The 14,089-nt window shown below is 36.5% G+C and overlaps 2 protein-coding genes across 5 annotated transcripts; one reads left to right on the top strand and one right to left on the bottom strand.

Moving 5' to 3' along the window:
• The first annotated feature begins 362 nt into the window (after positions 1–362).
• LOC105831117 (2-oxoglutarate and iron-dependent oxygenase domain-containing protein 3) lies at positions 363–3,232 on the top strand. Of its 4 annotated transcripts, none has more exons than XM_036283907.1 (6): positions 363–723; positions 841–1,521; positions 1,832–2,269; positions 2,355–2,508; positions 2,596–2,722; positions 2,796–3,232. In XM_036283907.1, exons 2-6 carry the CDS (start codon positions 1,418–1,420, stop codon positions 2,942–2,944), a joined length of 972 nt encoding a protein of 323 aa, XP_036139800.1. In that variant the 5' UTR covers positions 363–723; positions 841–1,417; the 3' UTR covers positions 2,945–3,232. The 4 variants fall into 4 exon arrangements, with proteins under 4 accessions (XP_036139800.1, XP_036139799.1, XP_012526480.1 ...); XM_036283906.1 differs by having other exon boundaries at positions 363–1,121; positions 1,191–1,521; XM_036283905.1 differs by having other exon boundaries at positions 364–723; positions 1,191–1,521.
• Positions 3,233–3,607: 375 nt separating this feature from the next.
• On the bottom strand, positions 3,608–13,516 carry LOC105831114 (fatty acid synthase). The gene is made up of 9 exons (XM_028195011.2): positions 13,408–13,516; positions 12,985–13,338; positions 9,553–12,719; positions 8,621–9,089; positions 8,131–8,494; positions 6,561–8,047; positions 5,297–6,234; positions 4,549–4,785; positions 3,608–4,151 (listed from the first exon to the last, which is right to left on the bottom strand). Exons 1-9 carry the CDS (start codon positions 13,514–13,516, stop codon positions 4,044–4,046), a joined length of 7,233 nt encoding a protein of 2,410 aa, XP_028050812.1. The 3' UTR covers positions 3,608–4,043.
• Between the last annotated feature and the right edge of the window lie 573 nt (positions 13,517–14,089).

Here is a 14,089-nt window from a genome sequence, read left to right as displayed (position 1 = left end):
TCATGATACTCGCTTTCTCTGCGCATGCGTTAATATCATTATCTGCACCGCAGTTTCAACATTTCTTGTGCACTTCTTGTGCACTTTTGTACTTATTTACGGATTGTATGGACGGGATTCATAGACCGATCTTAAGCTCAAGCATTGTCTTAAGTCTAGCTTCGAGCCGACTTGAGACTTACTTAACCAATGAAATAACAGCATTGACGTCTCAAGATCGTGCTTAAGCTGGAACTTGAATAAGATTCGACTATGAATTCCGGCATATGTGTGTGTAAAACATACAATGCCAGCCATTGTACATATAGCGTTTGACGCATGCGCAGAGAGAGCAGGTATCATGATATACCTTTCTCTCTCGCACAGATCTTGGACACACTTTCAGTGCTGGCATTCCTCCTCCATGTATATATACTCAAAGGAGAATACTCACTTTTATAGTGCCTTACTTATTACATCTTACATCATGTCTCAGTCTTCTCTTTGATCTATGCATTATGATTTGGAGGAAGTTGACACTTTAATTTGAGATGTATGGCAAATTATATTAATCTTGCGTTTTAAGGAGTCGGGGGGCTCAATAAGATTTACTTGGTGCCCTGCCCACAAAAATATTATTGGTAATGAGAATGCAGATAATGCGGCTAAAGAGGCCGCTTTAATAGGTGAAGTAGTAGATAATCAAATTACATATTCTGAAGTTGTCTCATCATTAAAAAATAGGTATGAGCAAATTAACTTGGATTATCTGCACAGTATTAATATCGGAACAGAAAATTATTATATGAATAGTTTTGCGAATATTAATGTGAACACAATATCTAAATTTGGATTATCTAGGAAACATCAGTGTATATTAATAAGAGTTATAACGAGTTACCCATATACTAATTTGGTTAAAAAGAAATTTGGTTTAAGAGAATCGATGGAATGCGAATGTGGATTTGAGGTCCAAGACTCTAACCATATCTTTTGGGCATGTCCTAATTATAACGATTCAAGAAGAATTTTATATGGAAAACTTTTAGATTATAAGTGTCAGACTCCATTTTCAATTGAATATATAATATCTGTTATTAGTAAGAGAATAGCCAAAGCCATGGTCAACTTTGTGGATAATAGTAATATTAAGATTTAATATAGTTAATCATTATTAATGTTGAGCTGTTGCCAAGGGACTTACCTTGCAGGTGTAACGGAGGAGAGAGGACTCCCAATCAAAAGAAATATTCTAAGAAGAAAAAAATTTGAAGATTCAAGACGTGATTTACCCCAACGATCACTGTCTTATAACATTAGTAATTCTGGTACTGTGTCCCACTGGGACAGAAATCCAAAGGGTAAAGAAGAAGAAGAAGAAGTTGTATTAAATAATAGAAAGTTAAAGATAAACAAGTAATTGTATACACCTGTATACATGATGACAGCGCATGAAGTAAAGGGAATGAAAAGAAAAAGTGCACAGAAAGAAAATTTAACTGAGGAAGAAAACAAAGAAAAACCGAGCAAACCCATTGAACTGTGAGTGTATATATATGTATGTATATATATGTATATTTATTAATCCTTATATCTGCTACATATACTATATATATATATATATAACTAATTTTTTATATTGTCATAAATGTTTCCGCCTTTCTAGCTATAGCATTTCAATCTCTTTTCAGTAGATATAAGGATTAATAAAACGCTAAATATTTATCAAATAAGGGAAAAAATAAAAACTTGATTTCTCTTCTCTGTACTGACTAATTAAAAAACTCTCATTTATAGGAATAAAATAATATCTATAAAATCAATTAACAGACTTCTAATTTTTATCTTGCAGAAAATATGGACCTAATGTGTCTTTTCCATATCAAAGAGTATGGTCTAGATGTGTTCTGATACTTGGAGTCTTGGTAATAGTTTGGTATAATAATAGACAGAGCAAAGAAGTATATCTAGCAAAGCAGAAAGATGTGTTGGTAAGTCGTACGCAGAACATTGACTGCTCTATGGATTATAGAGAGGAGTTAGAAAAATACCCTGGCTGTGTACCAGAAAAATGTGGCAGAGTTGTAACTGACAAACTCGTCTCAACAACAGAGGCAGATGTTTTACTGAGACTAGCAAAAAATGGATTAGATTTGGCCGGATCTGATGGTGGTGCGAGTATTCTGGATCTTCATTCTGGTGCTCTTAGCAAAGGCCGAGATTTTATTAATATCTATAAACAACCAGAAGCAAAGAAAATATTCAACAATGTGGATTCAGCAATTTATAAGTATGATTTTTAATTATGTATAAATATTTACTTTAGAATCAATTTAAGATGTATACATTATATATTATTTTTCCTTAACTTACAGGGTAGTAAAAACAAAAATTCAACATGCGGTTGCGCATCAATTTGGCGTACATGTAAATAAGATCTATTTAACCAAACCTACTTTCTTCTCTCGAATGACTAATAAACCAGCGAAAACTGTACACGATGAATACTGGCATCCACATATTGATAAGGTTTGTCTCATGACATGACAGAGCGTTTTTTTTTTAATTGGGAAACTTTTATAATATAAAATAAAAGTGTAAAATTGTCTATTTCAGGAAACATACAAATCATTTCATTATACATCGCTGCTGTATTTAAACGATTATAATAAAGATTTCGAAGGTGGTCGATTTATATTTGTAGATAAGAACGATGTTAATACTACAGTGGAACCAAAGAAAGGTAAGGCATATACAATTAAAGATTTAACTTAAATTAAATCTAAAAGGGTGAAACAATTTACTAATATTTTCAGGTAGAGTATCAATTTTTACTTCAGGAAGCGAAAATTTACATCTAGTTGAAAAAGTAAAATCTGGTACTCGTTACGCTTTGACCGTATCTTTTACGTGTGATAAAAACGCCGCGATAACCGATCTACACTTTACTGATATATTATATTAAGATTTAATTTTTTATTAAAATATTTTTTTGCCTATTAAATACATATACACTATTATTTCTCTATTAACTAATGTTTACATAAAGAAAATATATGAATCGTAACTGTCGACAACATAATTGAGCAGTATTATAATTATTAGTACATAGTATATTATCAAAGAGAATAAGTAAAGTATTGTATAATCAGAGATTTTAAAATGTTATTATAAATATATTAAGATAAAAAACTTGTATTATTTGTACAACATACTTTTGATTTTTAAAAATACAATTATTTTTATGCATAAACATATATAACCCATAACAATATATAACCCAGATATAATATATGTATATATTAAATTATTTTTAAATTAGGTCTGCGAAAAATATAGTTTTTCCAGTGTGTTAAATTTGTAATTATTAACATTAAAAATACCAAGAATTTTTATTTACTAAAAGAACTACGCGAATAAGTTATATAAAAATAAAAAAGTATAATAATATAATCAAATATTTATTACATCATATCAAAGTATTTTAATAATGGAATTTAATTTTTTTTAAATAATAAGATTTTGACAAATAATATTAAATCATATTGAGTAATATTTTAAGATATTTTATCATCGTTTATTATTAATTTTATTATATGATAAAAAGCTATATAATTAAATGAATTTATTTATCCTGATAAATTTATATACTTTATTTACTTATATAGAACGATAATATTATTATTTACTTATATAGAACGCTAACGAGATCAGCTCGTTTAAAACTAAAGTATCTTAAAACTATTGTATTTTTTTCATTAAAAGGAAGAAAGTAATAAAAGTCAATTTTAAGTTTTTTAATATATACAGAGTATAATTATTAATATAAATAAATAGTAATGTTATATCTTTCTCTACAAATACAAATTAAATAATCAATATATATAGTTTTTTACTCATTTTGGGAACCATTTTACAAACAAAAACACACACACACACACACACACACACACACACACACACAGAGATAATATTTCTGTAATTTCTCTATATTATTGACAAATATTGGTTGTATCATAATTATGTTCAAATAGAATAAAACTAAAATACGAATGTTTTGCAAGTTACTCTTTCACTCGCAAAAAATTTGCAATCTTCCTTGCACTTTCTCCCAACAAAATCGTTCTGTGATTTCCAGGTACCTCTTCTATTCTTACGGGTTGAATACAAATCTGAAAAAAAGTAAAGTATGTAACTCTGCAAATATAAGATTATTCGATATAAATACTAGGAGGGAAATTAGGGTTTTTATTAGCTTGAAATAAAGTTCATGGCTACTGAACATACGCATAAAAAATTAAATTTTTCGTTCAAGTATATTTGTGATTATTTTTTCTTAGATAACGTTATAATATTATATTGTAGATATATTAATATTCAAGAAATTTTTTATTTATTTTCTATTTTTGAATGTAACTATTATGATGCAATATTCCACGAGTGCATTTAATTAAAATTTTATTGAAATATTAAAATAATTATTCAATTATAAAGAAAGTAATATTGAAAATATAGGAAAAGTTTAATTTATAAAAAGGAGGAAGAACAAAGACAAAATAAATCTCTTACATCTGATAAACCATAATCCTTTTTTAGATTTAGGAAAGTTTCTGTAGCCTTAATCAGTGTGACTGGTGCTTCGATCTTTTTATTTGGATTATAGATTACACTAGCCGCTAATTTTTTAAATAAAAGATATCCGGCAATTTTTAGATCTTCTTGTGCAAACGACGTATTGCCTATCATTTCTGTCATCTTGTCAAACATCTCTATATCCGATTTACTCTGCTTCAGAATATTATACGCCTGAAATAAAATATTGCAGATTGTAAAACAGATATTTAAATTTGTATAGTATACTTTAATTAATAATGTTCTAGACCATCTGATTTATGAATTCTTTATTCCTTAATGTAAATTATTAATGACTAATTAAGATTAAAAAATGTACTAGGCGCGCATCCAATAATTATTATGACACTTTATTGTAAAGTTCCAAAAAGATTTTAAAACATTAATTTTGTTGTGTGTGTGTGTGTGTGTGTGTGTGTGTGTAAAAACTATAAATATCCGCTCATATATGTATAATATATGTTGCGAATAAATTACTATAATTATAGTTATAATTTATTAGAATATTATAATACCTAATAAACTATAATACCTAATTACAGTTATAATAATCTTATTTTTTTATATGCTTTAATAAAATACGATATGCTTTTTTCTATCTTATTCCAAGATACAAAAGGATGGCTAGGAGGTAACACGTAAAATTCTGACATAAGACGTGTGTTATTTAAATTATGATACTTACTTGAGTATAATTGAGTTTTTTGTTAAATTGTAAACTGAAATATGCCAGCGCTTTCATACAACCATCAGAAGTAGTATTTTTCAACTCGTCCATTTTGCCAATCATAGCACATTGTTGTTGCACAAATTTCGGTGAACCATCAATTAGAGTCAGAATCACCTTTTCTCCAGCGGTTTCCAATTGCGAAGTCATCTCGATTGCGACGCAAGTTCCAAATGAATATGCTGCCAAGTGGTATGGTCCTTTTTTTTGAACTTTTCTAATGGCATTTACGTAAAACTCAGCCAAATCCGATAACGTTTCGTGAGGTGCCTGCACAACGCTCTGTAGACCCCAAAATGGTCTGTCGAGTTCGCTGGCTACATATTCTAGAGATTTAACGAAACCCTCGATACCGTGAACAATGAATAACGTCGGTCCGTTGGAGTTCTTTGTTTTCAAGCGAACGAGAGCTTCTTTAGGCAGTGCCTCATTATCAGGCCATTGCATCAGCAACATGTTGAGTGACTCATCTGAGTTCTCAGCAGTTGCCGCATTCGCAACGAGAGGTTTCTGTTCTTTCACTGTCTCACTACTTGTCGAAGATAATTCTTGCAGTTTGACGACGGTTAAGGCACGGACCTCTTGAGCCGATAACACGATGTCGTAATTCCTCTCGAGAGTCTGTTTAATTTCTGTGCCCATTAGCGAATCCATACCCAAGTCGGCCAAGGTATTAATGGGATTAATCGAACTAATATCTTTAATGCCCAAGATATTGGCAACAGTTGCGACGAGATCGGCCTTGTTGCTATCGTCGAGTTTATATTTTTCAGCTAACACTGAAGAAGCCAACACTGGGTGCGGTTGTTGTAGGAATATATCCATCGTCGTGAGACAACTCGACATGTGTTGTGGTATAGTACCGCCTACTTCGGTGTCGTTACCTCCCATCATTTCTGAACAAGAAACAATGAGAAATAAGAGAAATTATATAACATGTAATTATATAAAATCAGTAAATGTAAAACAATGATATACAAAATATGCATTACATATTGTTTCATCATCATCATCATCATCCAGCATCATCATCATCCAGCATCATCATCATCATCATTATTATTATTCTATAAACCATGCTTTTTATAAAAAGTATAAAAAGACATAAGATTGAGTTTACAGAAGCAAACAAAAGGTAAAGTGAAAGAATTTAGTGATGATTCAGAAACTCATTAGATTAGAGGAAAGAATTGGATTTTTTTGGAACATTTCATGATATTACCTATAATTAAGCCAACGTCTCCGATGGCACCCCATTGAATGGCGAGACCGGGTAAACCATTAGCTTGCCTCTCTTCCATCATTCTCTCCATAGACGAATTAGCGAAACCGTAATTAGTTTGACCTATATTTCCGCGACCGCTTGATACGGATGAAAACACCACAAAGTAATCTAGCGATGGACATAGTTTCCTTGATATCACATCTAAATTTCTTGTAGCGTCGACTTTTGGCAAAATGACCGTTTTGAAATCGGCCTCTTCCAGATTTTCGATAAGAGCATCACGTAGAACAGCTGCTAGATTGAATATACCGCCTATTGGAGCCAGTCGATTGCTTTCTTGAATCAAGCGTTCGGCACCCGGTAATGTTGTAACATCCATTGTGAAGATAACGACTTTTACGCCGCGTTCGCGCCAGCGACGCACGCACAATGCTTGGTAACCAGTGCGAATACCTGAGCGTGATACAAGAACGATGAATTTGGCGCCGCGGGCGATCATCCAATCAGCCAGTTCTAGACCAAATCCACCGAGACCACCGACCAGGATGTACGATTTTTCCGGATTTATGTAAGTACGTGGAATCGCAGCCACTGTCTTTGGCGTTGATAATACGCGCTTCTTCGGTTCTTCATCACGAATCTTCAATAGTACTTTGCCGATGTGTTTACCCGCCGCCATGAATCTGAATCCTTGTTCGAGCTGTTGTTCTGAAAAGACAGTTGATTGGAGCGGACGTACCGCGCCATTCTTGATTCCCTCCGAAACAAGTTTTATTAGTTGCTTCTTTTCCACACTGTCTTCTCCGAATAACGCATCCAATAGTATACCATGGAAAGATGTATTCTTCAAAAACATTGACATTCCTATGCGGTTGTCATTCGACAAATCATACTTGCCGATTTCAAGGAAACGGCCTCCGTATGCGAGGCATCGAATGCCGGCTTGCAATTTCTCCTCTGCTAGTGAGTTCAGTACGACGTCGACTCCATGCCCCTGCGTCTCAACATGTATCAGCTGTTCGAAACTCGTATCTCGAGAATTACCGATGTGTCTATCGTTCAACTGGGGGAAGACTTTCTTAAGATATTCTCTTTTTTCCGGCGTGCCGACAGTAGTAAAAACGGTACAACCAGCATGTAGAGCAATGGCGATCGCTGCTTGACCGACACCGCCTGTACCAGCATGGATTAACACACTTTCGCCCGCTTTCAATTGACCTCGTATAAACAGAGCATAGTAACTAGTTGCATAAGCGACGGGTATCGTTGCTGCCTGTTCTAAGGTCCACTTGTCGGGTACCTCCCAAAGAAAATCAAGATCCGCTACCACAGTAGTCGCCAATCCTTTAGCTTCAACTATACCCATCACGCGACGACCATCAACATCTCTCCCCGAAAATTCAAGTCCCAATATACACTCTTCCGTAGCCATATTCCGTGGCAGGGCGTCTGGTGGTAGTTTGCCACTCGCCAACATGATATCCCTATCGTACGCATAATTTATATCTATTTGTTTCAATTGTACTCTTATTATTGAAATCACCAATGAACAATATACGAAACTTACCTAAAGTTTAATGGAGCATAGTACACATTGCAAAGTGTCATATTGGGAAAATTTTCAGGTCGATAGTAAGTTAACGGGCCTTCGATCCATCTTAAGCTGCTGAGATCTCCTCTCGTCAGTGTGTTTACATAGGCGTGCTCCACCTGCAGAGAAGATACATTGCTCTGTTGATCTAATGGCAAATGTCGATAACTGCCCCATTGTCCTTCTTTTAGCACATTGGCCATCAATCCTTTATCTAATTGTTCTACGTAAAACCGCACGGATAAATCAAACTTAGGAGCGTTTTTATCCTGGATGAAGACGTAGCGCGCATTTGCACCGCCTACCTCGCGTCGTGTGCAAGTCATGAGTCCGACTAAGCCTGTAAACAAAAAGATAAAGAGATTCTGACCCGTTCATTCTGATTTTATTTTCTGATCCTCAGAATTACAGGATAATTAAAAAAATGGTTTCAAAGTTTGAAATAATTTTTTTCTATAATGCTTACCAAGCGTTTCTTCGCCCTGAGATACAAGGAGCACTTCCTGACTTTCGCTATCAGATTTCTTCAGTGCTGCTTTTACATCTTCCAACCACGAGAGATTTTTCTCTGTAATTTGTATTATCGTCGGTTCTTTCCTCTTTTCCTGCTTCTTCAGTAACAAGTAAGTTTTTCCTACAGGATCGGTTTGTTTTCCGACTAACGTTAAATCAGTTTCTTTTAACGCGGCCTTCAAATCTAGTTGTGTGGCAGTCTCCTCCAAAAGAATGAAACAACCAGGTTTTAAGGCAGCTACCAAGTTTTTGAGAACGATATAAGATTGATTGGACAAAACATCAGCCGCTATGACGAGATGCACATTCTTAGCGGGAGGTTCGTTCTTCACATCTCGTGTTACAATGTCAGCGCTTATATTCATTTGATTCAAACTCGCTGTGTAATTGTCGGCAGAAATTGCGATCACTTGTAAATCAATCTGAAACACATAAACCAAGTAGCAATAATTTTAAATATTCAAGAAGGATGTTGGAAAAAAGCAATTATAAGAATTATGATTGTCGATTATGTTAGTGTAATGCCTTGTTTTATTTATAAGTTTACACACATTTTAAAATTGCCCAGACAGCACAATGTCCAAAATTGGAACGTAAAACGTCTTAAAGATGTCTTTAAGATAGTCATATTTTTAAAATTTGTCTAACCATACCAACTGAAGAAATAAGTAAACAACATTTTAGCAGAACGAAATATTTTTTTAATGTGAATATCACTAACAATCATAAATTTCGCCTTTCTAATTATTTATTTTTAATTCTTTTGTTCTCGAATTTTGAATTTTGAATTGCATATATGACACTAAGAATTTCGAACGGAAAGATATTGTATTTTAAGTGAAACAAATAAACGAAATTGATTAAGATCTTGTGATAAATACTTACGACAGGTGAACCCAGTTCATCATTAAAAATGTTAAATATAAGCGGCGCCAAGAGACTTTCCGCAGCTCGTTCGCCCGCAACTTCCAGGGTCTTCAATTTCAATACCATTATGTTCTCACACATGATTTGCAAGAGGACAGTGAGCGCTTGTATTTTTCCTCTCATTGGATCTTCTACCAGACTGTGTGAATTTTCATAGGGCACGAAAGTGTACCGTTCGTATTTAGGATCGGCTTGAGTCTGCTGGCGTCGAGGCGCCAAGGAAGATTTCAATCCTCTGAGCTCGATACCACCTGATTTAACGACATTGATGTTTTTATAATGATACACCGGCACTCCGCCATCTTCTGGTAATTCTTCCACCAGTCGTTTATGATGTTCAGGGTCGATTGCAGCATATTGGAGACGCGTTGGTAGATACATTAATTTATTGTTGGTGGACAATATGCTAAATTGAAGCATAGTATCTATATACGGAATCCATTGATTGAACCAATACAATTGACCGGCAATGCCATAGTTATCGCAAGATTTGATTCCCTGGAAGATATCGCGATACTCATATCCACGCAGTTTCAATTCCTTATAAATGTCTTTGGTATTTAATGGCAAAATCTCCTTATCGATAGGCGAAATCGATAGTGGCGGCAGGTTGAGTTGATCTTTTTCGATAGCCTTGGACACGCGAACATTTCCGTTGACGACGACTGTGCCAGCCTCACAGATTTCAAAATCGCCTGTTCCCTCGAAAATGGTTATTGAGAATTTCACTGTTCCTTCCTTCGGCATGATAGTGGCTCGCTGAAATCGCACGTTCTCAAACACCACCGGTAATCGCTCAAAATCGATGCCGCGCAGTTTTGCCAAAGTTTTCCACACTAACAGAATGTAGCCAGTGGCTGGGAAAAGAACTCGTCCGTCTATCTGGTGTCCCGCTATATACGCGTCTGTTTCTTTCGAAAGATCGATTTTAATGGTACATTCTCCCGAGTTTGATGTTTGGTTGAAAGTAGCCACATCCCACGTAGCGGAATGATCCCACTTCACTAGGGGTCCGATCATAGGTGTCCCACGACCGACCGGAAAACTCATTGGTGGGTACAACTTAAAGATGTCAGGTTGCGCACCAGCCATATAAAGCTTACCCACGTTAGACAACAGGAAGGCCAAGTTGTCCGAATGATCTCGTTTGTGAAGACTGATATTGGTCACCGTTGATGGTAACGATCTGCGTAAGATGGCCTGTAGCAAACAATGTGGTGCGATCTCGATTGTTATCGCATTCTCTGGGATGTACGCGATTGCCTCCTGAAAGAGCACAGGAGACAGTAAATTGTTTACGTGATACGCGGACGAACTAAACTGCGCGAGTGGACTGCCCCATGCAGCCTCAGGTATGGAACTGGAAATCCATTTGGCCGATCTCTGCTTCGGATTTAGAATGATTTTATCGAGCGAAGCACGTAACTTAGGTCCGGCCGAGGCAATGTATTTACTGTGGAAGGCAAAACCGGAACTTTTTACCATCTTGGCAAAGATATCTTTGCTTTTTAGGGTTTCTATGAATTTTTGCACAGACGCAACTGGACCAGAGATAGTGACCGAGTCCGCGGAGTTGTGACAAGCTGGAGTGATATCGGACGGACACATTTTTCTGGCTTCTTCCCAGCTCAAACCAACTGCTGCCATAGCACCTGGTTCTAACTTGGAGTCCATAATTGCTTTGCCTCTACAGTAAGCCGCTAAAACAGTTTGCTCCGGTGTAAACGCACCGTCAGCATAAGCGCAGCCCAATTCTCCAACGGAGTGTCCAATTATACCATCCGGTGATATACCTAGCAATGTTAAAATGTCTACGATGGCGACTTGCATAGCGGCGATAGTGACGAAAGAATGTATTACGTTTTCAAACGTTTCGTCCGTGGCGTTCATGATGATACTCATTAGGTCAATGCTGTGGGGCGCTAATGCATCCGCGCATCGTCGCAAACTACGTTGAAAAGTTTCAATGCTAAACAATTGACGAGCCATGCCCGGCCATTGCGTACCCATGCCGGAAAATATGAACCAAATGGGCCGCCTCTCTTTGTAACCCATTTCAGCTGTTTCACGACTACCATCGACGCCAAGTATTTCGTAGCCACGAATTTGGTGGCCGGGAATATCGTTATTGTGCATTATGTGTAACAGTGAAAGAAACTCGTCGTCTTTACAATGTTCTTTTGCTTTATCCAATAAAGTGTGCACAGCTTCTTCCGTTCGACCTGACACAGCAACCAATTTCGGCAAAAGTTCGGTTACGTTCAGTAGTGGTGATAATTTTGGTTTTGGATTGCTGCGGAGAATGACATGCGCGTTTGCGCCGCCGAAGCCGAACGAATTGATACCCACGAGACCACCGTTCCATGGTGTGGCCTTGTCAACCACTCGAATGCGTCCCTCGATTAAGGCAGGAATAGTCGGATTTGGTGTATTAAAATGCAAATTCGCGGGTATCACGCCTGTTTCCATGGCGATCAATACTTTGGCAATTGAGCATAATCCACTGGCTGGTTCTGAGTGACCCATGTTGGATTTGATCGATCCAATTAGTAAGGGAGTCTTTCTCCCTTTGCAAAACAGTTTTTCGATAGAATTTATCTCCTCTGGATCACCTACTTTGGTACCGGTACCATGAGCCTCCACGTAACTCACATCCGCGGGGTTAATCCCTGCCTCGTTGTAAATCTCGCGCAACAATTGATTCTGCATATCACCATTTGGATACGTGATACCCTGAGGTTTGTATCCGTCGGTATTTGTTTTCGTGTGAATCACCGTGGCGTACACTCTGCGCGCATCCTTCGCTTTCTGCAAGTATATCGCCACTACCGCCTCGGCCCTCACGTAACCGTCACCTGAAGCGTCGAATGCTTTGCACTTGCCGTCTTGAGACAGCATATTCAGTCTGTGAAATTGAAGTGAGACAGCCGGTCTTAATACGAGATTCATTCCACCGACGATTGCAGCATCGCACTCGCCGGCGCGCATTGCACTGACTGCCTGATGCACGCTGTACATGGTCGAGGAACAAGCCGTGTCTATCGCGTAACTAGGTCCAGTAAAATCAAATGAGAAGGAGACTCTGTTGGCTAACATCGCTTTGGAACATCCGAGCAATCCGTATCCTGCAAATGCAAATTTCTCAATTTATTCTCGTAGTAGATCGTCATATTTTTTGCGCTATAAGATATTTATAATAAATAGCAAAACATGAGTGATTATTTACACGTAAAATAATGCATCGTCTATTTTTTTTAAATATATTTTTAAATTGTAAGAATGTTTTGTCATTTTTCTCAAGCTTAGATGACCAAATACCTTTCGCGGTAAGAAAAGATTAAAATAATTAACTAAGAAGATATTTGATATCATTTTTTGTAATATACCAACCGTTTATAGCTTCTAAATCTTTCATCCAATATTCATCTGTTTCCGACAAAGAGACACCGATGAACACACCGGTACGCGATCCTCTTACGGTCGAGGGATTGACGCCAGCGTCAACTATCGCCTCATATGTGACTTCTAACAGCATGCGAAGCTGTGGGTCCATTGGATGTGCCTGTTTGGGATGTATCCCAAAAAAAGTGGCGTCAAAGCTACTGAGGTCCTTAATCTTGGCAGATCTGATCGGTAGCCCATGAATGCCCGCTGACCAACGGCGCTCGTCATCAGTGACCATGTCTATTTCTTTCATCAGATTCTCCTTAAATTCTTCGATATTGGACGACTCGGGCAGACGACCTGAAAAATTATTCATTCAGTCGATGCGTTACGCGCTCATAGTGATCTGGCCAGTCGTGCCACAATTACCTGATATGCCCGTAATGACAACGTCGCTATCGACGGAATACGGTACTCCATTTCTGATCACGGACTCCCGGCTCATAGGATTGTTAACGCTTTCAAACTGAGCAGGCATCTTGTCGTAGAAGACTGTATTATTCTTTTCTCACTCTGGATCTTTATCTGCAAAGGTAGAATCGTTTTCTTTTATGCTAATTTTTCAACACTTAATCTAGCATTTAATTGGTGTACGTAAAGAGAACACATTTATTGGACCATATTTAAACAAATGAGTACCTTTTGTAATTTCTAAGAAAATGCAAAAGCATAACAGTAAAATAAAAATATTGAATTTTTTTACTAAAAAATTTGTTAAAAATAGTTTTTTTATACAGTTTATTTGATATATGAGCAAAATTTTTACGTAAAAACGGGTAGAGGGAAAATTCAAACAGGAGCCAATAAAAGGACCTTTCACTTAAAATGCTTTGTTGATAAAACTTTAGTTGTTATTCGATCTTCGTGATAAAAATATATATTTTGTCATGACTGCCAAATGGGTGAAAATGTTGAATTACTGGATTGGCCGTTATAGTCATTGGATGCAAATCCTATCGAAAATATTTGATTCTTGATGAAGTTTAAACTTCGTAGAAAGAAAATTTGGTCGATCAAGGAGTTAGTTCGACAAATTCGAAAATGGATAGGG

Source organism: Monomorium pharaonis, chromosome 3 (genome assembly GCF_013373865.1).
Source record: "Monomorium pharaonis isolate MP-MQ-018 chromosome 3, ASM1337386v2, whole genome shotgun sequence".
Classification (NCBI taxonomy): Eukaryota; Metazoa; Arthropoda; class Insecta; order Hymenoptera; family Formicidae; genus Monomorium; species Monomorium pharaonis.
This window is presented reverse-complemented; position numbering and strand designations above follow the sequence as displayed.